The following is a 24926-nucleotide window of genomic DNA, read 5'->3' as shown; positions in this document are numbered from 1 at the left end:
AACATATTGAAATTCTTTCCCTGCTCTCTGTCCCCCTTTGTGTAGGGAAGATGTTTGAAGCACATTTGTTTACTACAAGTACAAACCAACTTCTATGTCAAAGGCAGGGAGTGTCATTATGCTATCTAAGAAAAACATGCAGTTTACTCATAATAAAAACTATTTCTCCTTGCATATACATTTTCTTTTCATTTGTCCTCACTTATTAATCTATAATGTTTCAGCGTGTTTGTAACGGCTATTCTCACACCGGTGAAATGAAGCTACGTCAAGGTGGGATTATCAGATATAAAGACATGCTCTTAACTCATCAAAGACATTTTTCAGGCACGAATGGTGGTCCCAGTTACGGCTCTACCGTGAGAAGACAATGGCCCCTGTACTCGAATGATGCAGTTTCCATATTTCAATCTTGACAAGGGGGGGCAGAGCTCTGGAATCATTGTTATGAGACGCACAGGATGTCCTGAGGAAGAAGTCAGTGCAGAGTTGTACGCTAGCATTCAGGGCCAGAGAGGTTCGCTGCAGGGAGGCTTGCACGTCGGCTTCTCCCCTCTTCTGGTGTCTTCGAGAATTCTCCCTGGATTGTAAAGGTTGCCTCTCCATCCCAGGATGCCATGACCCTTAAATGCTTGGTCATAGGTTGGATATTTAGAACCACCCACCCACCACTGACATGGATGGAATTTGCTCTAATGAAGAGAAAATGGAAGCACAAAAGCTAGAAATCCGACTGGAAACTTTCTAGAGATTTTTTTTTTTTTGTACTTGTCCCAGTTACTAGAAAAAAAGGTGCGAGGTGACAGAGAGAAGGTAAGAGTTGTCGCAGTTGTATATAGTGTTACATGGCACAGATCTCAGGCTGTGTGAGTGTTTCCTGTTGCGGCCAGGCAGGAAGTACTCGGCTTAGTCGGATTTCACTGTCTCTTCTCCCTCTGATTTCTCTCTGCTGCGTAAACTGTTCTCGACAATGAAAACTCTGTGCGAACCTTCTCCAGCTTATGGTTCTAAAACAAGTGGACGCCTGACTGTCAACAGACCTTACATTGAAGAACGAGTGCAATTCAATGACCATTTCTGTGCATGATCATCGTGGAAGATGGCAAATGGGATTATAACACATTTGAACAAAGGAAGGGAACTTTTGGGATTGTTTTTTTTTTTTATATTTCTTGAATATCCGTCTTTGAAGATTCTTGAAGCTTTTAAGAAGCAGGTATTTCTGATGTGGTCGAAAGACATGGACTGTACAGGTCGATATCCTATGACAACTTCTGCTCTAATACTTGTGGTTTTAAGCTGTTTCCACAGTGCTTCCTTTGAAACTCTTGACCCTTTGTAACCACTCGGGGGTTAAACTCTTTGTCCACTGTGGACGAGAATGTCAAAACATACTTTAAAAAAACGTAAGCCCTTGCAGAGGCGATAAACCTCTCCAGACACAAGCCACTCGGATAAAAAAGGTCTCTATTAATTAGGATTGCAAGAAAAAAACCAACAACTGCTTTGAGAGGAATTGCATGCATTAATCTGCATTAAATCCAATGTTAGTTGTGTTGATACATTTTGTTGAAGGATTGAACATGAGCTGGTTTGTAACACAGTTTAGTTTTGGCTGATGTTATTGTGTGTTTTATCACTCTCCACAGGCATTAACTTCAAGGAAGTGAACCCAGAAAACACACAGGCTATATTTGGCGAGATACACACATCCATTGACACTTTGGCATTCACTTTCGGCAATGTGTGAGTACAATGTTTGTGTAGCTTTTCAACACCACTAGACTTTTATTACTTTTTTGTGTAAGAAAAAAAGCAGGGCTGACTTCAGCCAACCTCTTTTGTCAAAGTTAACAAATAGCATACTTCACAGTAGAATTTCTGGAAACCCTTTGCTGCTGAATACATTTCAAATCTCACCCAAACAAACAGCTCTTTTGACATATATCTACACATCTTCCCTTCAGAGTTTCTGACTTCCTTATGGGAGATGTGGACGGCGGCTCAGGGTTGGGGATCCCCCAGACCAGGAGAAGCAGGGTGAGACACCTTCTTTCTCTCCCAGTTTTCACACCAGTTTATTTTTTAAAGCTTTGTTTTTAAACATTACAGTTTTCAAAGGGGTGGATTTAAAGTGGCAATTGCACCACGCCTCCATTTAAAAAAAAAAAAAAAAGCCTCAAAGACTTGCTTTCTGTACTTAATTGGGGTGTTGAACACCCAGCCCTTGTGATGTCTTACTTTGATTGTATGTCTGCTATTCCCTTCTTAAAATCTAAAATGTCTCTTTCACAGTCTTTTGACAATCTCTCTTTGGATCCTGAGGGATATTTGTCAGAGAAAAATGACCTTGTGGGTAAGTGTTATTCACATTCCGTCATTTACCTCTGAGCAACGTGGGTGTAGAATGAAATAAATGAAACCTGAAAAGTAATGACTATTAATGGCTGCTTTAAAAAGCATTTAATTGTCGCTTTGTATACCGGGGCCGCCCCGAGTGTCAGATGGTGAGTTAGGGGAGTGATTTAAGCGCTGGACTCTTGAATGCCTGAGGTAGACCCACCCTAAGCCTCTGCTTCCACCCTAGTTATTTCTGCTGCTTTTTTCATACTAGCTGCTCGTTTTCCCCTCTCCGGCCACATATCTCACATTCCTTGCCTGTTTAGGAGTAGTTCCGTGTGGGATGGGAAACACATGGGGTTTGTGTTGAATCAGACGGTGGATGCCTGGGAGAGGTGCATCACAGTGTAACCAGTAGAAAGAAAATAATGCTATTTGAAAAGATGCCCGGCACTTTTACATCCTCCTACACTGTTACCTTTAACCTGAATGTGTTTTTCCATTTACCTCCCACACACGTCTGTTGGGGGTAGTAGAACTGAGACGCATCAATCCAATCCAACTCCTGGCAATTTTCTTGATACCATGTGTTTTCGATTCTCTCTACTGGCTCTCTAGGTCCAGAGGTGCCGCTTTCACGAGAGGAAGAGGTTGACTTGACCCTGCTGAAGAATGACAGCGGCGTGGAGTCTGCTCTACTCTACGCCAAGGCCTGGTCCAGGTACATCAAAGACCTCCTGGCCTGGATGGAGAAACGGCTGGCCATGGGTGAGACATGGAGACTATGGACCGTGGAGCTCTGGATTGGGTTACTGCCTCAGGAGAATATAGTAGATATGTTTGGAAAACGACATCACTCCTATACAGTAAAGATGTACACCCATCTTGTGTTGCAGTACAGTTTAAAAAGACATTAGAGGTATCTGTAAATTGTGTTTGACCCAGGAATGAAACAGCGTTTTTAAAATGGACCCCTGAGTCATTATAAGCCTTTTTGCTTTTAATTGAGTTCAGCAGGGGCAGAACAGTTTGTGAGATTTTACAGCCATTTAGTCATGGCAATTTATTTTGCACTCTGAGCAGAAAAACATTTGTTACTGTTTGTTCCATTTAAACTATTCAGTACTTTTCATTTTTTTTAGTTTAGGATATGTATATGTGTGTGTAATATACTGTGTTTACTAATGTAACAACCATATTGAGTTCATTAATCACATGAAGCATTCAAGCCCAAAATATCTGCTTGTTTCATTCCAGCATTATGGAATTAGATTAAATGGAGTGCATGTTGTTTTATCCAAACTTGATTATTTACATTTGTGTATCTCTTTTATTCAGATATTGAGTGTGCCAAAAGTTTTTCCAAAATGGCAGAGTCTGCTAAGACACTGGCCAGCCAACAGGTAAGAAAATAGTATTTTTATACAAACACTTCCTTTATTTATAATGTGTATGCAGTATATGATTGTCATCTTGTCCTTGATTGAAATCTATATTTATGGAATGGCCAATTTAATTTAATTATCTGTTTCTCCAAGGACTACATGCCATTCAGTGACATCTACGTTTCCACGTTCAAGAACGACATTGAATACAAACAGCTGCTTACTCAAACTGCAATAGCTCTTCAGACCAACAAATACATTCAGGTAACAATGAGAAATGGAAATCACGAGTGCACATAAATGAAATCCCTGTGTTGTATTACAGTGTGGCTGGGACTCTAATATTCTGTAACAGTACTTACAGATCAGAAAATAAGCATTTCTGATACAATTCATTAACTAACTTACTACTTATCTTTATATAAGGGCAGGCTGCCCCCTGCCCTCTCTGGAACACATCTCCACCTCCCGCTGCCTCAGCAGAGCTAACAGAATAATTAAGGACAGTTCTCACCCAGGTCACAGACTGTTCTCTCTCCTGCCTTCTGGGAGGAGATACAGGAGCTTCAAGTCACGGACAAACAGACTCAAAAACAGTTTCTACCCCTGGGCCGTCAGGCTGCTCAACCACCACACATAATGCAATAACCGTAACCATTCTCACACATACACACACTTTTAATGCACTTTATATACTATTTTTATATCAATATTTGTAACTATTTATTCCCCCGTATGATTGTGTACGTTGTCTGTCCTATTGCCATGTTTTTTAGTGTTATGTATTTGTTTGTATTTTTTGCACACCGGGACAGAGTTACACTCTGAATCTCGTTATACTCTGTGTATAATGACAATACAAGGCTTTAACTTTTACTTTTCATTTGAAAGCTTTTGAAATAAACAAAATAATACCTTTTGAAATCCTGTACCTCATTGAATTGTTTTTCCAGCCTCTTCTTGCCCGTAAGAATGACCTCGACAGGTTGAGGAAAGACATCAAGGAGCAGTGGCAGAGGGAGCAAAAGAAAATGGTTTGTAACATGTCCCTGTTTTAATGCAGCCTATTAGCTCAAAATCAATGAAGCACATCTTCCTTTTAGCATTTCTAAATATCAGTATAGATCCATTTATGGAAGTCAAATCAGCAAAAGCACCAACTAGATTTTCAATTTGCGTCATCACTTGTTTTTCTGATGGTTAAAAGAAAAAGAGCCCTCTTGGCAGTGTTTACAGTCACTTCTCATGTGAGGTGAAACAACCAGAAGGGTGTGCCTGACTATGCTTATGATAACCGTTTAACCCCTAAGTCAGATTGTAATCACATCATGGTCTATCTGTGTGGTTTGGCAGCAAGAGGCCGGGGCAACCTTGCGTAAAGCACGAGTGCTGAAGGCCCAGAGGAGAGAGGAGTACCAGAAAGCCCACACATCTACCAACCGCTCCCAGGAGGAGCACGCTGCCGCTGGCAACAAACAGCTGGAGAAGAAGAGGAAGCTGGAGGAGGAGGCTCTGCAGAAGGTAGGCAGGGGAGAATAATATCACAAGGCATGTTCAGGTTTGAAGGTTTCCCACACCAGGGAGCGTGTCTTTGCAGCAGTGCATAATAGTCCTGAAAACCGTATTATCGACATGAAGCATTTCATCCACATTCTCACTACTTTCTGTGTGTTTTCTTGTGACCAGGCGGAGGAGGCCCAGGATCAGTACCAGAGCTGCATGGCTGACGCAGGCGTCAGGAAGATGGATCTGGCCAACGCCAAGAGCACCATCCTCACACAGATCAGAGAGATGGTCTTCCAGTGTGACCTCACACTCAAAGCTGTGAGTGGGCACTGCGTGATACGAGCTAACAAGCCCAGTTACGGAGAGAGAAGTTGATTATCCAATATCGTTTAGTTGTTATTTACATATCTTACAGTTTCAATGCATTATACATTGAGAACAAATGACTTGCTCCTAAAGCAAAGTTTACACTTCAATGGAATTACTTTTTGGGTTTGGCAGCTTTTGTTGCTAAAACCTTTTTGTACATTTCTAAGATTATAGAAAAGCTCTAAATATGTGCTTGGATAAGCCAAGTAGAAGGCTTTTATAGGCAAAGAAACACATTCCAATCTTATGTAATCACATAGCCGGCCATTTGACATGCACTGTACATATTACTACAGCTGGAGTGGTTGGTCAAATTATTAGTAAAAATGTAGAAATTTTAGAAATCTGTCAAGCATTAGAAGTTCACACCAAATACTTGTTTGTTTACCGGTATATTAAATTGCAATAAGCTACAGTTCTAAAAGAATGTTTATCTTCCTGTATTTGTCCTTTTGTGTCTTTTTTAAAGTGCTCATTTCCCTTTTTCTTTCAATCATTCACTAAATGAGTCATTCACCCATTCATCACACTAATCCGTCTCTCTTCAGGTGACGGTGAACTGGTTCCAGATGCAGCAGGCGCAGACGGTGTCGCTCCCTGCTCACTACCAGGCTCTGAGTGAGAGCTCCAAGTTGTACGAGCCGGGTGAATGCTATGCTGAGTTCATCCGTAACCTGCCCAAAGATCTGCCTAAAGAGCGTCTGCACTCAGACTCCACCTCGTCTGACAATGCCAGGTACCAAGAACTGTGGATTTACACTAAGATTCTGGGATTAGGTCTCAGTATTTAAGCTATGCTAAACCCCATTTGTATTCTCACATTGTAGTTTGTTGCAGGCCATAATGTGAAAAAGTACATTTTTAGAATGAAACCTTAATCCTAGAGGAGTATTTCAAAACATCTCCAAGTAACTCATTTTAAAATCTCTTCTTTCAGCAAAGGTAACAGTGAGTCAGAGTGGGAGGAAGCGAGAGAGAGAGAGTCAAGGAGAGACAGAATGCGTGTTGAATTTGTTGCCCTTCCTCAGGAAATATCTGTGGCGCAGGCTGAATGCAGTGGGGGAGATTGTGAGCGTGAGAGTTTGCTCGGGGTTAGAGCTGTCCCTAAGACTTAGATTGTGAAAGCAGAATCCGCCTCCCATACACACATATCCTCATTACCACTAAGAAAATAAGCAACGCTTCACTTTCTCAGTAATAAGTTAATGGTAAGATTGATGATGTTATTGTATTCTGTAAGTAAGTAAGTGTTGACACTGCTGTAAAAACGCTTTGTGGCTTAAAAAGGGAATTTAATGCTTTAGTGCTTTCATTATTGTTCAGCTACTGACGTGTTTCATGTGACATTATATGTTGCAATGGTCTACCGGCTGGGCTTATTGCAGTTTCTGTTCCTAATCCTCTCTTTCACTCTTAAACTAGCATTTCAGAAAATTCTTTGAAGTTACAAATAAAATGGAACTTTTTTTGACTTCATGTTTTTTTTTATTAACATCTGTTAGCAACTATGGAATTATAAAAAAATCTTGGGGGGTCTCCAGAACAGCTTATGTTAGCCTGTCATAGACAGAAAGGGGCTCATTTTCTTCCAATGAAATGAAGTGGCTCACTTAATAGGGCAAAGGTGCTCCATGTGTGTTGTGAAGTGGTGGTAATATAATGTCAGTAAATGCTTGCTTGTTTATAACACTGTGCTCCAAGTTTGCTGCTTGGAGTCTTGGGGGGTGGGTGTTAGCAAAACAGATGATCTGCCAGAAACTGAAATCCAAAAGTCTCAGTGCCTGGAGAAGTCAAAGTTGAGTCACATGTCAAATCCCCACACTGTAATAAATCAAATTCGAGTGACTCCGGAACAATATACATCTTCATCACGTAACCTTTCATTCTGACTTTATTTCCCCAGGTTTGTGTTCAACAAAAGGTCTGTGGGCAGCACTCATTCCTCCCATGGCAACCTGTCGCAGGCATCCATCTACTCTGGTGACGTGCTGAGCGGAGACGAGGTGGACTGTGCCCTTCAACGCTCTGCGAAGATCAGCGAGCGCAGGTCCAACAGCAGCACCGACATACCAGGTACTCGTCTCATTTAGTAAATACTGATTTGCAATTCAAGGAAACACGATGACTTCAAAACTGCTACGAATAACAGCTGACTTGAAGACAAGGTCACATTTGATACATGAATATACAGTATTTTCGATTATGGATGATTCCCAAACTCCAAAATGGCTGAAGCTCACAGGCGTCTTTTCAGCACCTTTTTATGAGCCTTTTCATGGTCTGAGTTCTGAGTCATGGAAATGTTCTCAGGACTTAAATCAAACCCGTTGTGTGCGGCTTACGCGTCATAAGTCCAGAATATACGTGTGACCTGCCTAGAAATAACCAAAACCAACGCTAAGAATATCACTAAATGGGAAGCTGCTTTTGAGCTGGATTTTCTTTTTTCTTCTCTTATTCGGCTTGTGTGTGTGACTGGTGGTCTTTATGTTTCCTTGCAGCTCTGAGAAGCCAGGCCACGTTGAGAGCTTGGGCCTCCGGTAGTCAGGGCAGCCAGGGCGGGATGTGCAGCGACTCGGAGAGCGCGGGAGGCAGCAGCGAGTCCCGGTCCATGGACTCCCCCACCGCCAGTCCAGGTAAGAGGATTCTATTCTTTTCATTAATACAAAGGTCTTTGGAAACGGTTTTATATAAACAACTACAGGCAACAAAGAAAGGTAACATTTGAGTAGATGAGATCAAGAAATCAATTTGGAAAAACACCCAAACTATTAAAGATGATAAAGAAAAAAATACAAATCTGAAAATAGCTTGACTTCAATATCGAAATCAAAACAGAAGTAAAAGAAGGTGCACATTATGTATTTACTCTAAGTATAATAATTGTTGTGTAACTTCCTCATTGTACAACAGACCCACACACTACTCATCTCTAAGTGCACTTCCCTCTACATCTGAAACTGTTTGCCACACTGTGCCAGCCAAGCTTTGATATATCAAACCCTGCATGTGCACACGTAGCAGCACAATCTGTTCTCTGCACCGGGATACTGTCCTTGTGCCAATCTGTTGTTAAACTGTTCTTTTTAAATTAGTCACTGGATTATTTGTATGTACAAATTCATGACCTGTGTTTGTCCCGTCAGGTGACTTCAAGCGACGGCTGCCGAGGACTCCGTCCACTGGCACCATGTCTTCTGCTGATGACCTGGATGAGAGGGAGCAACCGTCGCCTTCAGACAACGGTAATGCGTGTGACCCCTTTTCCTCGGGCAGATGAATACTTGTACACAAACCAATTTTTTAGGAATGTATGTGTGTGTTGTGTGAAAGGGAAGCTATGCAAGAGACGAAGAAAAAAAAAAGGAGATATTACACCAAGACTCGAAGGATGTTTTTTTTCCGTGGGTTTCGCTCAGCATCAAATGTTTTTTTACGCTTGACAGATTTTTGCACAGATTGGGTTCATGTTAGTTTGGCCACATGACCTCAGCTCACACTTCCTGTATATATGAGGAGCTGTCTGGGTCAGTGTGTATGTCTATTCTTTCATTGAGAATGGAAGCTGCAAACTGGCTCTCCTATCTGACCTCATTTTGTAATCGTTTCTGGTGAATTGAACTGTAATTGTGTTCATGATAATGAAGTAAAGTTATGCATCAAATATAATCTGTGTGTTTTTTGTTTTGCCATTTTTATATGACATCATCATGTTAAAATAATACCTAAAGGCGTTTTACAATAAGTTGAAGTGCCCATACCTATTCTGTTTTCATATCTTTCATCATATTTCTGACTTTAGGTCTGAAATAATCATTTTACAACCAGTAAATATCAACTACTCCAAATTATAATATACCTAGTGACGTGACTTGAACAAAGGCTTCTTAGTTGCCCTCACAGAGGTTCAGTTGTTTCTGCTTTCGACTAACAGGAAGTGGAAGTCACCTGTCTGGCGTGTTTCCTCATCTTTGGATCGGATTTTCAGGTCTGGCAGAGATGGTGACGGAGACGGCCAGTTCTCCGGGTCCCTTCAGAAACGCTCAGATGTCCAAAGCCTCTCAAACCCATAAGCTGAGAAAACTACGAGCTCCATCTAAGTGCAGAGAGTGTGACAGCCTGGTAGTTTTCCATGGAGCGGAGTGCGAGGAGGTACAGTACATAATACTCTTTCATAAGCTGTTCAAATGCGCTGACTACTTGCATGCAGAGTACAGTAAGAGGACATGGAACTTTTTAATGATAAATTAATTAGTGTAATTGTATAGCTGCCCAAGTACTTCATACATTGCAGCAATAACAACATTTATTTGACAACAAACAGAAATATGTAGCCATTATGTGTCTCCACTGTGCGGCCGACATTTATGCTAAGACCTTAAACAAGAAAACCAAAAGTAAATCTGTTATTTTATTTGTAGGATTTAGTTTAATCTAAGTGAAAATCAAATGGCCACTTCATACCACTGAATGTAACTCTCTCCTTCTCTCCCCCCAGTGCTCCCTCGCCTGCCATAAGAAGTGTCTAGAAACGCTTGCTATCCAGTGTGGCCATAAAAAGCTGCAAGGCAGACTGCAGCTGTTTGGTATCGACTTTACACAAGCAGCGAAGAACAGTCCAGATGGCATCCCTTTCATCATCAAAAAGTGCACGTCTGAGATTGAGAGTCGAGCCCTCAACATCAAGGTGAACTGAGTTTTCTTTCACAGTGAAATCGTTCATCTTTTTTTATCTTGGGTTATCTTATTTCAAGCAATACACATTGGAGATATCATTCCTTTTTAAAATGATGATCACAGTCAAATGTACCAATCCTTTTCCTGTTTTATTCCCTCACAGGGGATTTATCGTGTGAACGGAGCCAAATCACGCGTGGAGAAGCTTTGTCAGGCGTTTGAAAACGGGAAGGACTTGGTTGAGCTGTCCGACCTCTCTCCTCACGATATCGGCAATGTTCTCAAACTCTACCTGAGACAGGTGGGTCTAAAGATGGTCTCAGACAGTCAAACAGTTAAATGTGAATAATGTGTATATTAGATATTGTGGTACCAAGTTTGTTTTTAATTATAAAATCAGTTATTTAAAAAAAAGCAGTTGATTGGAGAACTTTTAGATGTTGTTTTTGGGCTTTTTACTTTTATTTGTTATTCTTTTAAATAAGCATTTCATTTGGTGTACTTACACTGGTAGTTTCCATTGCTAAGAGCATTAAACACATCACTGTTTCCCTTCTCTGTGCAGCTACCAGAGCCCTTGATCCTATATCGTTACTACAACGATATTATCGGCTTGGCCAAAGAGTGTCAGAGAGTGATAGTGGAGGAGGCGGATAAACCTAAAATAGGAGAGAAGGGGGGGGCCAGCGTCGGGCTCAACCGAGTCCTCTTCAAGATCAGAGACCTTCTCCGCCAGCTGCCTGCAGCCAACTACAGGACTCTGCGCTTCCTTATAGCTCACCTACACAAGTAAGGGCTGTTAACGAACACACATGCTAACTCATTGGAAGGATTCGTGTCTGTCTGTTCAGTTTGTACACAAACTTCCTCATGAGACAAAACAGGAAATACAGACTTCCCTATAGCATAGAGGAAGTAGAACACACAAACATTATACACATGCTCTATTCATAGTCTAGTTTTTAAATCTGGTTCCAGCTCCAATATTTTTAGAATGACTATTCTGGTCTTATGTCCTTTACATCTACGATACGATCATACTTTATTGGTCAGATCAAGTCTGAAATTTGACTTGCGTCACAGCAGCTCCATGTCCAACATCAACAGACAAGTATCAAGACACAATACATGAAACACAAACATTTAACATAACAGCACATTCAGTGAGAGAAAACGTGCTCAAAGAGCCTTCAGCGTGCATTTGATCTGGGATTTAGCTCTGTGTTTAAATATAGGACTAATTGCAGACACTTATAAATAATCACATGTCAGAAACGGGCTTTGGTTAGAACCGTTTTAAGGCATGTTGTATTTATTCAGACTGTTGTCACTGAAGCTTTACAAAATATTGATCTGCAGAATGTCAGTGTAGCTTTGACTGTGAGACGTTGTCTGTACTTACAACCGAGATACAATTCTTGAAAATAACAGAAAAATGTCCTTTATAAATATCGTCACCCCGTCCGCCCACAGAGTGACGGAGCAGGCGGAGGAGAACAAGATGACGGCGAGTAATCTGGGTATAATCTACGGCCCCACGCTGGTGAAGCCCCGGCAGACGGACGCCGAGGTGTCCCTGTCCTCGCTGGTGGACTACCCCTACCAGGCCCTGATGGTGGAGCTGCTGGTGCGCCACTTCCACGCGGTGTTTGACGTTTCACTTCTGCCCGCCTCCGACAACATCACATCCTGCCAGGCGTCCCCCAGACTCACCCCCCAAGAGAAGGTGCAGCGGCTCAGCAGACACTCCGCCTCCCTGATGGATATCAAAGAGGTGAGGAGGGGTTTAGGGCTGTGACTAATGCTGCTCTCATATCATGTATTAGAGAATGTCTGACAGTTTCAATATAAAGTTGTGTAAAGGCTTTTGTGTAAAGTCTGATAAGACGGCAGCTTAGAAATAAAAAGGAGAACTCTGGAGGTTAGGATGAGAAAGAAGTGAGCTTATCAGACCTCTGTAGATCCTTTTCTCTTTAGAGGCTTGGATCTCTGAAAGTTACAATGTGGGTAATGTAGGCGCTAGGGTTAGAACTAATTTGTTTCATTATCAATTAATCTGCAGATTATTTTCCCCCAAAATGCTAAGCTAAGCTAATTTTCTAGGTTATTTTCTGACCGTCTAAAGATATTTAGTTTGGTAATGTGATTAGAAAAAAACTGAAAGACAGGAAATCTCCATATTTCAGGGGCTAACATATAATGTTCTGCCATTGATGCATAAAAGTTATATAATACATGTTATACAGTTAATTAACCAGTGCAGCTCTAGTAGGCTACAGGTTTAGACAAAAAAGAATTCTGTGAATAAATCATTTGAATACTTTTTAAGTAATATGCAATTAAAAATATGATATGTGAAGTAAAGGTTACTTAATTAAAATCTGATGAAAAGATTGTAATGTAATTGTTTTTGTCGCTCCAGAGTGCCAAAGTGTACAAGAGATACTCGTCAGTGATCCCCTCCTCACACATCATGAATGAGGTTCACGAGGTGCAGCCGGGGACGGACAGAACGGAGGACTCGGCCTCGGACAGACTCAACGGGGTCCAGACCCTCGCTGAAGGAGACATGCAGAGGTCCACCTTAGTGTTCGGCCCCCCCACCACCGCCGTGGCACCAAAGGTCCAGCTCCGCACCCAGCGCGCCAGACACGTGTCTCGACCCATCAGCATGCCGCTCGAACGCCTGCCCGCGCCCGCCCACATCAGCGAGAGGAATTACCGTAACGCTGCTGCTAAAACTGACTCCAGCTCCTCTGAACGCGTCTCTGAATCTATTCAGGAGATACCAGAGCCAGAGAAAGCCCGCCAAAGTGGCTCGTCGAGAGTTAGCACCTACTACATCACTCCTTTCATGGACACGCACTCCATGCAGAGGAGAACGTGGGACAGGAAGTACAAGCACTATGATGTCACACCCAGGACTGCTAAGATCATGGCCAACCTCCCACCTGCCAGCACTGGAATCCAACCTGTGAAAGCAATCATGCCCGTCACTCTTAGCCCAGCGCTAACAGCTACAGTTAGCCCAGCCATAACCGCTACTGTTAGCCCAGCGCTAACCGCTACAGTCCCTACTTCAAGTAGTTTGAGCAACATGTTATGCACCCTTCCCTACACAGTGTCAAACCCGGTCTGGACTTATAAAAGGGAAAACGACTCGGATAATTCTGTCGGCGAGGCTAGCAGCTCGCCAAAACTCCCGCTAACGCTCAGGGCGCCGAGAACTCTGCAGCCGCCTCCTGGAACTTTCTACAAGCCCCCCGTTTCTTTTAACAGCAGGGCAAGGACGCTTCCCAACTGGACTACAACTGTTACCACGGTCACCACCACCACAACCACCGCTAGCCCCCCCCTCGCCCTCTCCACCACTGCCCAGGTAGTCTCCTCATCCCCTGCCCTATCAACGAGCCCCCCACTGACTCGGCTCCAGACTCAGGACTCCGTCGACAGCGCCATTGACCCCGGGGTCTCAACCTCTGCCAGCCTTTCCCCCCCACAGTCCCCCCCTCAGTCCCCCCCCCCCAGCAGCCCCGACGACCTAAGCCCCAGCGAGACTAAACCCGTGTACCAAAGACTTCGCCCTCGGCGGACGCAGGAGCTCGAACACAGAGAGGCACATTTTGTCTGAAGCCAAAAAAACACACATATCTGTAAATATGATTGTATCCGTGCCATAGTGTATACATCGGAAGATGTTTTTTATAATACAAGCTGAGTGGGAGAAATGTAGGCCTGTGAAAAATAAACCATGAAAGTGTTATAAGTACTAATATATTGTATTTTACATATTCAAGTCCAAATGTCAACAGTGGTTGCTCTCCCAAGCGTTCAAAACAGACGAATGCCAACATTGAATGTGTAGTGCTATTAAGTTATAAATACATGAATTATCCATTTGTATGTCAAAGATAGAAAGAAATGTGTCAACCACAACATGACATCTGTCTCTGAAGAATTGTAAGTCTATTATTTTCCTTGTTTTGAATTGAATCTCTTATTTCCTGTACAATGTTTGATTTGTTTATGAAAATTATATTTGATGTAATCACACGATGCACTTAACGCAGGTTCAAATTCTAATGTGCCTTTTTATGTTAGAATTTGCTTAAGTTTTATTCTTCAATGAACAGATGGAAGTATTTTTAACATGAGGTTTTTTTATTTTAAAGAGTTCAACATTGTCTCTTTCAAATGAGTCCTTTGATGCCTGCGATTGGTACATCTTTTTCTCAGTATGTAAACCCTATGTATCTGTTTACGTTTTTTTTATATCCCATTCTTACATACTGCATGTTCGTCACAGTAATGTTGTTCCATTGCATTATTGTGACCATACAGAAAAAAATTACATGCAACAGTGATTGATGCAAATTAAAAAATGTATTTGTAATTGTTACTTCTGTTCCAAAGGAGTTTTTACTTTTTACTGTTCAATACCTCAGAGAACCAGGATGTGTTTGATTTATTCTAACAGACCAAATTACTGTCTCCTTTTCTAAAATGCATCCTATTTTGTATTTCAAACCTGTATGCATTCAAATTCATGGCAGTATTGGACAACTTGGAGAATGAAACAATGGAAAAGTGGCCGATATAGGGCTGATCATTTTCACTCTCTTTTAAGTTCTCACCTTTTGGTCTTTGAAACAACAGAACATTGTGAAATCATACGTCACAAGAGCCAACTGAAATGTCTTGAGAATGACTTAACGTAATTTTCGGACCATAAGCCGCGCCTTTTTCCCTATTTTTCGACGCTGCGGTTTATATAACGGTGCGGCTAATCTATGGATTTTTACAGCTAACGGCCAACACCTTTAACTCTATGGGCTCTATGGCCGGTCCGCGGACCCCCACCTTTAAGCGGCGGGTTCCAGCAGGAAAAGCTGGAGGCCGGAAAAGAGTGAGACAGGTAGCGCGCAAAAGTAAAAGTGGAACCGAGAGTGGTATGCCTCTGCTGCGGCTTATATTCAGGTGCGGTTTATAGTCCGAAAATTACGGTAATTCTTCCAACCAACTCCTAAAATAAAAAACACATTTCCACAGAAAAGCAGAACTAGATTATCAAAGAATTTGCCAACAACGACTAATCAACTAAAGTTTCACCTCCATTCCAATATCTGTTCAGTACATGCAGAGAACCGACGATATATCTCTAACTATTTCTTTTTGTAGCCCTGTAGAAATAAGTTTACTGTATTATTTGTACTACTTGTTATATTGCAACCTATTTTGTATTTCTACTAGAGCTGGGCGACATTACATTGATATTGTGAAATAAGACTTGATATCGTCTAAGTCAGATCATGGTCATATACCTTAAGGTATTTTTTCAGTAAATATATGTTTCCTGTTTATTATTGTTTGCCAGTTAGCAACTTTTCCACATTATAAATGATTCCTTCATTGTGTAAATATCTTCTAGAAAAGCACCAACCCTATACACTATTGATGTATTTAGTGAAATATATTCTAATAGATTTTATAATAAAAGATGTTCTGCTTATCGGCCAGCCCTAATTCAACCCATGTTTATTTTATTTATTCATTTATTTAACAGGGACAGTGCACATCAATGAACATTTCTGTAAATGTGCCAGAGTTAGCCAAGAGGCTATTTTTCATCTGTAGTCCCTGGACAGATTTTAAAAGTCAACCTAAAACACATTTCATTTTAAACAAGTAAATACAATACATTTAATGGATCCTGTGAGATTGTTGTTGTTATACTGAGATCTGAGAATGACACATTGGAGTTGTGTGACATGGTTTACACTGAGCTGTGTGCGGGGCTAAGCCTATAATTTACGTTGGTTTTCGGCTAAGCGTGTCTGTTTGTCCATGGTTCTCAGCAGGTTCAAGTGCTTTTAATGTCAAACTGTCAGGGCTCCACATTCTCCAGACCTAATCACTGCTCCACCTCGAGTCATGTCAGACAGGTACGACACAAAAACACCTCTGATTTTCTCATGTAACGGCATCAAAAATGAAATTTGAAGTTGTTAACCTGGAGAACTTTCCTGCAGAGACAGTGACTGCAGGTACATTTTTCTCATGGACATTTGAACAGACCTTTTTAGCTCCTACTGTGATCCATCCTGTAACCCCTCTCAGCACAGAGCAGTCTTCCCTCTCTATCCCCCCTTTCTTCTCCAGCAGATATCCACCTAATTCTGCTTCAAAATGGATGACTGTTGTCTTTTTTCTGCCTGCCCATGTTGAGCTGGGAGATTAGAGCAATCAGATTAGGAGTGCTGCTGACCTGCAGGCAGAGGAGAGAGAGAGAGTGTGGGCAGCCAGGAGACACACACAGCTCTTTTACCTTGCTTAATGTTTGGCACTACTTCAGCTGCTCTGTGAACCTGTTTCTCTAGATGTCGTACGACTTTTACATCATTCTATAAGAGGTAAGGAACTTGCTTTATCGACAAAATAGTAAGATGTTGTATACGCTGACAGGTTGATAATAGCTAATTAAATGCTTGTAACATAATGAAATGAAAGAGATGTTGGTCGATGCTTGTTTAAAAATGTTTTTCCCCTTATGACTTCTTGTATCGGTTACTTTAGCAAGATGCAGTTTTTTTACATTTCTACACATTTCTGTGCAAGGAAGTCCCGTTATGTGTAATTGCTGTTTGAGTAATAATAAGGTTATTTCAGAGAAGTCAGACATAATGGAAGCCTTCACTCTCCTCTTGTAGTCGCACAGTCTTTGTCCTTTTGTTTTTCTGGTATTTCTGTCCCTGCTTCCTCAGTCTGCTAGTCTGCGGTAATCTAGTTGACATGTCACTCTGAACAAATTACTCTTCATGTCTGACATTTTCTGAGCTCCACTGCACATAACCTGTGGATGTGATTGGCATTTGAAGTTGTTTTCAATTTGGAAATGAGTTTGTCCTTTGGTGTAAGTCTGTATGATAGAGCAGGTGCAAATTGAATTCATAAATCACCTCGACTGCATTTGTATTATTGTGATAATGTTTCGACTTTAATTTTCCTGCAGAGAAATCTCCTTCTGCCAACATGGCTGAACAAAACACCTTAATGGGTGGTAGTGTTTTGCTCAGGAGCACTTCAGCAGGGGGGGGGGGGGGGGGTTTGTAAGAGGGTTAGTCCAGGGTTGTAGTCAAGACCACCTTAAATAAATCCAAGTAAGGTCTAAGGCCAGGTACCTTCATGTTTGAGTCAAGTCAGGTCCAAATCCAAATATAGATCAAAGTCAGTGCAACTCGAGACAAATAACAAAACACTTGCATTCCTAATGGGGAAAGCATCGTTTGTAATTAATTTTCCATATATCTATAGGATTGATTGATAGTAATAGACCGAATATAGACTTTTGAAAAAGCAACAACCAACAGAAACAAAAGTGGACCATGCAGTTTAAAATATGTTTTCACATCAATATTTTGGTTGATAATGAGAAATCCCTAGTGGTCCCAAGACCAGACCCAAGAATTGTAGTCCAATTTCTTTCTGTGTCAGTTGTTCCCAAGTTTGTCCAGTGTCTCTGTGAGAAGTAAACGGCAGTGTGTGGTCACTGATGGAGCGTTGTGTATCTGCAGGTTTGTCACAGTCTGATGACCCCTTCCAGGGGTGAAGCTGCAGAGCAATGAAGACAGGCTCTCAAATCCGCCTGTTACTGTGGAAAAACTGGACCCTCCGCAAGAGGCAGAAGGTAGCATTTATGTGACAGTAGTCAGACAAAACCTTGGATAAAAATAACACCACAGAACTACAGCTTTCTCTGAATATGATACATTTCAGGATTGCATACAATTTTACAGATTTCCAACCGTTTCTGTGTGTTTTTAACCCCGTTTACTTGTTTCTGTCCAGGGCCGCTTCATAGTTGAGATCTGCTGGCCTGTGTTGTTATTCGTTGGTCTGGTGTGGCTGAGGAAGGCCAATCCACTGTACCAGAAACATGAATGTAAGACAAAGCTCTTCTTAAACAAGCGATTTTAGTGATTTCTTTGAACAAATTATTCTAGAATCAAGGCGCTACACTAATGTGAAATTGCTGGAGGGATTAACACATGTTCACCTTGAGGCAACTCTTGTAAAATCACTTTACGAGCCTTCAAGTTTTCACAGGTGAGTTGTCTGTTTCTTCAGGTCATTTCCCAAACAAGGCCATGCCGTCAGCAGGGATTCTGCCCTGGATCCAGGGAATCTTCTGCAACGTCAACAACCCCTGCTTCAGATACCCCACCAGAGGAGAGTCTCCGGGTGTTGTCTCCAACTACAACAACTCAGTGTAAGACACATCAAAGCATCTCTGTAACCTTGGAGACCTCCACAGAACCTCATAAAGATGTAATTTGGGTTAAAAATGAAATCAGACGTAATTAGACCCAAGTGCTCTAGCGCTGATTACAAATGATACACCAGGCTTGTATGAAATGAGAGAATGCACTATAACATTGTATATAATCTAGAAAATATAATTAATTTGAATAATTCATTGTTTTTTCTTTACTTGTCTTCAGATTGGCACGGTTCTATGTTGATGCCCAGGAGCTCCTGCTGGAGGAGAGGGAGGTCCAGGGGATCGGCCGTCTTTGGCATGAAATGTCGTCCTTCTCAAACATCATGGAAACGTTACGCAACAACCCATCTGTGGTGTTAGGTAAAGCGCAAAAGGTTTCAGACAGAAGCACTTCTCTTGAGTGTAAAATAATTATTAGAAGCTTTTTTTCTCAACCCTGTTATCAGAAGAGAAAGAGGCTGTGGGCGAGCAGAGAGCCGAGTTGGTAGGGTGCAGACCACATGGGTTTAAACGACCTAAGTATCTGGCTTGATTCCTGTCTTTCTCGACTATCCCTATAAAATAAAAGCATACAAATCAGTCTTTGATACAAAACCAAAGGTAAACAGCATTTCCCCAAAAAAGGGTCTTTAATTTTTTATAAACTCTTATCCTATCCTGACAGGGAAGTGAAGCAACACTTTAATCTCAACCTTTTTGTTTGTTTGGCTTTCGACACATCGTCTTTGTGTTGGTGTTTCAAGTCTTGTGTTCGTCACAATAGGTCCTCACTTTCTCTCTCTCTTTTTTTTTTAAACACAATGTGTCTTACTTTAAATGTCACCACTAAGGTCGGTTCATTTTGCTAAATGAGTTTGCTTCCAATGGCAGTAATCCTTCAGATGTTCCAACTGCTGGATAAACACTTTATATCTTTTGTTTTATTACTGAGTTATTCACTTGATTGTTTTAGCTACAGAATAAACTATGGAGTCATTTATCCAATGTGTAAAACATCAATTTCCTCAATTAGAATATAATATTGTTATTCTGAGTATTACTGCATTTGAAATGACCTCAAAACGTTTTGGCAGGGATATGCGTTAAACACAAATCCTCTAGCTGGATTTTTCTTTCCACTGCCAGACTGTCTGGCTGCCAATAATTTCCTCTGTAGTCCAGACTGTTGTCAATATTGTATGTAGTTGCTCTAACCTTTCACTATCTCATCTCTTGATGTTTCAGGTCGTGGGCTGAAGCTTGATGATATTCTGAAGGATGAGGAGAATTTCACGGCCTTCCTCTTGCAAAACGTCGGCCTCTCAGAGTCTATTGTCCACCAGTTCGTCAATGCAGAAATACGACTGGAACAGGTGCAGTGGGATAAGATGAAGCTTGGACTGATATTAAATCATCTTTGCTGACTTGTAAAGAATACTGAAGGACTTACATATTATTCTGTTGTTTATAACCAATATTAAGTCAAACTTTATTGTCAATCTTTCAGTTTGTGTGTACAGACAGAGAGATCGAAATACCCCTTCCCACAATCCCGAATACAAAAATACAAATATATACATTAAGACATAAATAAAAGCACAACAATCAATATATTCAAAATAACAGTCAGATTTCCTTGTAATGATATTAATCTTTGAGACATATCCCACAATAAACCCAGTATTCCCCTTCTTATATTCCCCAGTTTGCGTTTGGTATCCCGGACCTGCAGCTGAAAGACATCGCCTGCAGCCAGGCTCTGCTCGATAACTTCATCATCTTCCCGAGTCGCATGGGGCTCCACGGGGTCCGCAACGCCATGTGTGCCCTCAGCCAGACGAGGCTGCAGAGGGTAGAGGACGAACTGTATGACAATCTGGACTTCTTCAAAATCTTCAAACTGGTGAGTTGTGCTTTGAACAAATACGGAATGTGTGTATGTCACTGTTATCTATTATATACAATGGTACATCATTCATTGACTCTGAATCGCATAATATCCTGTATTTTCGATGACCTTCATAAGATGGATGTTGTTCCTTGGATCCATCCTTTCCTCCTTGTGTTTACTTGACATGGCAATCATCATTTCCACTGATAGATCCTCTGAAGGTTGCATTTGTTGGAACAAATATGTCTCTCTTCCTGTTCTGCAGACAGACTTATCAATGTGTTAGTGTGCCTCTCAATACTTTATTGCTGACCTGTGCTGTCTGTACTACTTAGCTCCAAGGCCATGTGTTCCCACTGAAGAAGAAGGGCACTGTGGTTTTAGCTAACATTTCTTTAACAGTAGTTTAATGGTGTTTTTATTGGAGGGGTGAAAAGAAACATATTTGCTGCACTAGCTACTAGTACTTCTGGCAGCAGGCAAGTATGTGCAGTGTGTGTGCGTGCGTGCGTGTGTGTGTGTATATCTGTTTGTGTTCGCGGTGTCAAAGGAAGATGTCACCCAGTGCAACAGAGTGACTCACTGATGTGTTTTTAATAGACAGCAACAGAACTCCAAGGCGCAGAGCAATAAGCTACACTATAGTGTTGGTTTTGAAGAAAGAAAAATGTGAAATATCACCAGACTGATCATTCAAAGTCACACATCATATTTTTAAGTCAATAGGCAGATTACTGTACTGTGAAATATGTAGAGGAAGAGGATGGATGGTTAAATACGGTGTGACTTGAGTTGCACTGCAATCATCCTGTTAACTCGGTCAGTGCTGTGCTTTAACAGTCACACATTTAAAGGAGACTTAAAGAGGCCCTATTTTGCTTTTTGGGGTCGCCTCGATTGGACACATTTGTTTTCTTCTCTGACATAGTGACATTACTGTTTAACACTAGCGCTCAAACATTGTACGTGAGAGGCTAAGGGGCGAGACATCTCTAAGCTTATCACAACAGAGCCGGCCATCTAGGGCGAAAGAGGTGCTGTAAGAGAAAAGTAAAGCACTTGTTGACCATTAAAGCATGTAATCATGTCATAGTACAGTGGCGAGCTGTGACTTTTATACCTAGGCCCTCTGACCCCCACTCCTTCCCTCAAGTTATTACGTCACAGCGTTTACTTCAGCGGAATATCAAAACAACGACCCGGGGTGCAAAACGCATCAATGAAAGCGACCCTCTACCACAGAAAACAACACCTGTAAATAACCCTATTTGTGTTCTTTGAAATTGAAAAGGATATTGCATTGTGTTTGTTACTTTCGTTGCAGTTGTATGTCTTAAGTGTAATTTGGCATGCTTTTATTTTGAATGCAAGTTAACGCTGTTGACAGGAAGTTGTTGTTGCTATGGAAACAAGAAAAGTTTCACAGCGGGCGGATCTTGTCATAAAGTCCGCGATAATAACACCCACCCATTTAGAGGGAAGATATGATTGGTCAATTGTACTGTCATTTGACATTACTCTCTCGTTCAGTTACTGGGCCCTCTGTGAATTCATAGCTGGACCGCCTGGGCGTCCAACAGCACCTCTCTTCACAGTAACTCGCAGAGACGAGCTTCTTTCATTTAACCCTTCACATTCCAACAGAACCTGAATAGGCAGATTCGAAGGATTTATTTCTTTGGAAATGTTATTTTAAATACAATTAAATCAAGTTATTTTGGTAAAACTAATGAAAAAAATAACTTAAAAAATATATTAAAAAATATATTAAAAAATATATATATATTTTTTAATGTTTTTAAATATTATTTTGTAGAATATCTTAGGCCCTCACAGAGGGCCTAGAGGGCCCTGACGGCTCGCCACTGTCATAGTAGATACAAATATGAACCGGAAATAAGGCCCCTTTATGGTTGATAATAAAGACATGCCCCACTCACCTGCATAGACACTTTTTATGTATTTAGTTTACTTAGCACTATAGTATAGTGAGGTTGATACTGTAATATTGTTTTCATAATAGCATTCTGCATTGTGGGTTTCTTTGTGATTGAAAAGGTGTCCGTGCTGCTTTGTGCTCAGAATAGTTACAGTTAGTTTTGAGTTGTGGCTCGACGTCAGATGGCTCATTATTGTATGAAGAGCTGCTTGTGACTCCATGAGTGCATGTGATGCCTGGTGGCTGATTGTACCTTTTACAATTGTTTCTAAATGTTTACTTGTGTATTTACAAAAGGCAAGAAACAAAGAGAAGGCAGAACAACAGAGCCTCTCCTTTCTTATTTATTTGAATGAGTGTTTGAAGTAGGAGGCGTGTGGTGCAGTGGGTTGTGTGTTGGTGTTCGGATCAAGGGGTCACAGGTTCAAACCCCACTGCCGGCACCATGTCGTTGTGTCCCTGAGACACTTCACCCCAAATTGCTCCTGTGGGGATTACCCACAGTATTGAGTATGTAAGTTGCTTTGGATAAAAGCATCTAACAAGTGACATGTGATGAGTAGAAACAGCTCCGCATGTTTTATTGAAGAAAAACAATATAAAAGTAGCAAACATCAACAAACTGCTATATTTATACTTGACAGCCTTCAATATCTTCTCTACGAGTTGAGGTTCAGCTCGAGTGAGTCAGGTGACTGGCTCAGGGTTTGGTTATGGCATTATCCCTCTTGGCCTGTTTCTGTAATGGGCTTATCTAGACCCCGCCTGGAGCATGTGAGCTATTCTGTAAGACGTGTGGCTGCGTCTCGTATAAATACTCCACCAACAGGTGCCTGTTTAAAGGGAACACCTGGCTATCTGTTTGCAGTGTTGCAGTGCTGTCTTAACCTCTTGCTTGAGGACAAAACAACATTAGTAATCTGAATATTTGAGTAGCTTGAGTAGTTGTAAAAGAGCTTTGCTAGATGTAAATTGATTAACTAAATGACTTGGAACAACCACATCTGAGTGTAAATAATTAATTAGCTTGATATCAATTATATATATCATTATCATTATTTTCTTTGAATTGTCTCTTTTCTCTTTTTAATATTCAAGCATATTAAGGTACCTTTTTTAGTTTATGTAGGACATGAGTTTTTTTCAATTCTCTAAATTCAATAGAATATATAAACATATTTCCATCCATAACGTTACACTTTGTAAACTCTGCAGGGTCAATAAAGCTTATCCTATATTAAATATCATGCAACATATTTGATATGAAGGTCTGCAAAAAGCTTTTGTTGGAAGCATTTGTAAATTAATTTGTGCAAGAAAGTATTTATCCAAAACAGCATATCAGTACTTTAAAACTGATATGCAGAATTGTGTTGAATTTTGAGACATCACCTTTTTCTCCACTGTCTAATTGACTAAATATTCATATTGGAAACATATTTATCCACACAATTTCGGTTTCTTGACTTTGTATAGGGATGGCTTGATAAATATTTGTCATACCAATTCAATAACGTCATTTTCAAAAGTAACACTTACTGTATTATACTACCCTAAGGAGGAAATACATAGCCCACATCCTGCTGCTTCTTTTTATTCAAACGTTTCCTCACTCAGAACTAGGGTCAATGTACAGTCAAATCAAAGATTACAGTTATTTTGACAAATACCTCAACAATATTGCAACAATATTAAAGTGTTGTCCTTTTTGGGCTTTCCAAAACTATTCATACAATGAGATTCTCATACTGTATATAGTCAACAGTAATGTTGATATAATTGGGTAACAAATATAGATGGCATCTAGTCTTTTCACTCTTGCCTTCAACTCCTAATCAACTAACCCCTTGGCCTTATTCCACCGAGCTTAGCACTTTCTACTTTTGTTGTTATTTTAGGTTTACTTGCTTGTAAGCACTTTGAGCACCAGGAAAAGTGCTTTATAAATGTAATGTATAATTATAATTATTATTATTATTATTAGTCTGACATCAGTATACCGTTATATAATATACTATATATTATTAATATTTTTCTCAGCCCTTTATGGAATATTAAGCGGCATATTTGAATGGTCAGCACCATCAAATCATTTACATTTTATACAACTTTATGTAAAAATGTGAATAAAAGTATTTAAAATAACAAAACTATTCATACGATGAGATTCTCATACTGTATATAGCCAACAGTAATGTTGATATAATTGGGTAACAAATATAGATCTAGTCTTTTCACTCTTGCCTTCAACTCCTAATCAACAAACCCTCAGCAACGCCTGTCTGACTGTCTGCAGGACATCAGAGCCTGGATGGCCTTGAAATGTTTTTAATTCAATGAAAAAAAGACTGAGGTGATAATATTTGGACCCAGTGGTGGCCCCAATGCCCCGCCTGTGCTGGATTCTCTTGTCCCATATGTGAAACACATTGTTACAAACCTGGGTGTACGGATTGATCGTGATTTTAAACTAGACAAACAGATCAACTCTGTTTGTCTAGTTGTTTTGTATCCACTAAACTGGATTACTGCAATGCTCTGTATATTGGAGTAACCAAGGCT

At 40.8% G+C, this 24926-nt stretch overlaps 2 protein-coding genes across 3 annotated transcripts in view; both read left to right on the top strand.

Moving 5' to 3' along the window:
* The window catches only part of LOC307018801 (rho GTPase-activating protein 29-like), a 31394-nt gene extending 16718 nt beyond the window's left edge, over window positions 1-14676 (top strand). The window contains exons 1-20 of one of the 2 annotated variants that reach the window (XM_079649233.1): window positions 519-813; window positions 1650-1746; window positions 1968-2040; window positions 2296-2356; window positions 2959-3108; window positions 3679-3743; window positions 3879-3989; window positions 4679-4759; window positions 5079-5246; window positions 5412-5549; window positions 6149-6336; window positions 7504-7673; window positions 8102-8236; window positions 8747-8845; window positions 9589-9752; window positions 10099-10287; window positions 10441-10578; window positions 10843-11066; window positions 11751-12051; window positions 12700-14676. In XM_079649233.1, coding sequence (XP_079505359.1) covers window positions 1984-2040; window positions 2296-2356; window positions 2959-3108; window positions 3679-3743; window positions 3879-3989; window positions 4679-4759; window positions 5079-5246; window positions 5412-5549; window positions 6149-6336; window positions 7504-7673; window positions 8102-8236; window positions 8747-8845; window positions 9589-9752; window positions 10099-10287; window positions 10441-10578; window positions 10843-11066; window positions 11751-12051; window positions 12700-13908 — 3648 coding nt within the window. In that variant the 5' untranslated portion in view covers window positions 519-813; window positions 1650-1746; window positions 1968-1983 and the 3' untranslated portion in view covers window positions 13909-14676. Of the gene's footprint in view, window positions 1-518; window positions 814-1649; window positions 1747-1967; window positions 2041-2295; window positions 2357-2958; window positions 3109-3678; window positions 3744-3878; window positions 3990-4678; window positions 4760-5078; window positions 5247-5411; window positions 5550-6148; window positions 6337-7503; window positions 7674-8101; window positions 8237-8746; window positions 8846-9588; window positions 9753-10098; window positions 10288-10440; window positions 10579-10842; window positions 11067-11750; window positions 12052-12699 lie in introns of those variants that run through there. The other variant, XM_079649232.1, reaches the window with a different exon arrangement.
* A 3219-nt stretch (window positions 14677-17895) lies between these two features.
* Window positions 17896-24926, top strand: part of LOC307018206 (retinal-specific phospholipid-transporting ATPase ABCA4-like) — a gene marked incomplete at its 5' end in the record, with an annotated part of 42544 nt that continues 35513 nt past the window's right edge. Inside the window, 6 exons of the mRNA XM_079648354.1 lie at window positions 17896-17961; window positions 18123-18216; window positions 18402-18543; window positions 18776-18915; window positions 19780-19907; window positions 20240-20437. Of these exons, the coding sequence (XP_079504480.1) occupies window positions 17896-17961; window positions 18123-18216; window positions 18402-18543; window positions 18776-18915; window positions 19780-19907; window positions 20240-20437 (768 nt within the window). The remainder of the gene's footprint in view (window positions 17962-18122; window positions 18217-18401; window positions 18544-18775; window positions 18916-19779; window positions 19908-20239; window positions 20438-24926) is intronic.

The sequence above is a fragment of the Notothenia rossii genome (assembly GCF_949606895.1).
Source record: "Notothenia rossii genome assembly, chromosome: 9".
NCBI classification, from domain to species: domain Eukaryota; kingdom Metazoa; phylum Chordata; class Actinopteri; order Perciformes; family Nototheniidae; genus Notothenia; species Notothenia rossii.
This window is presented reverse-complemented; position numbering and strand designations above follow the sequence as displayed.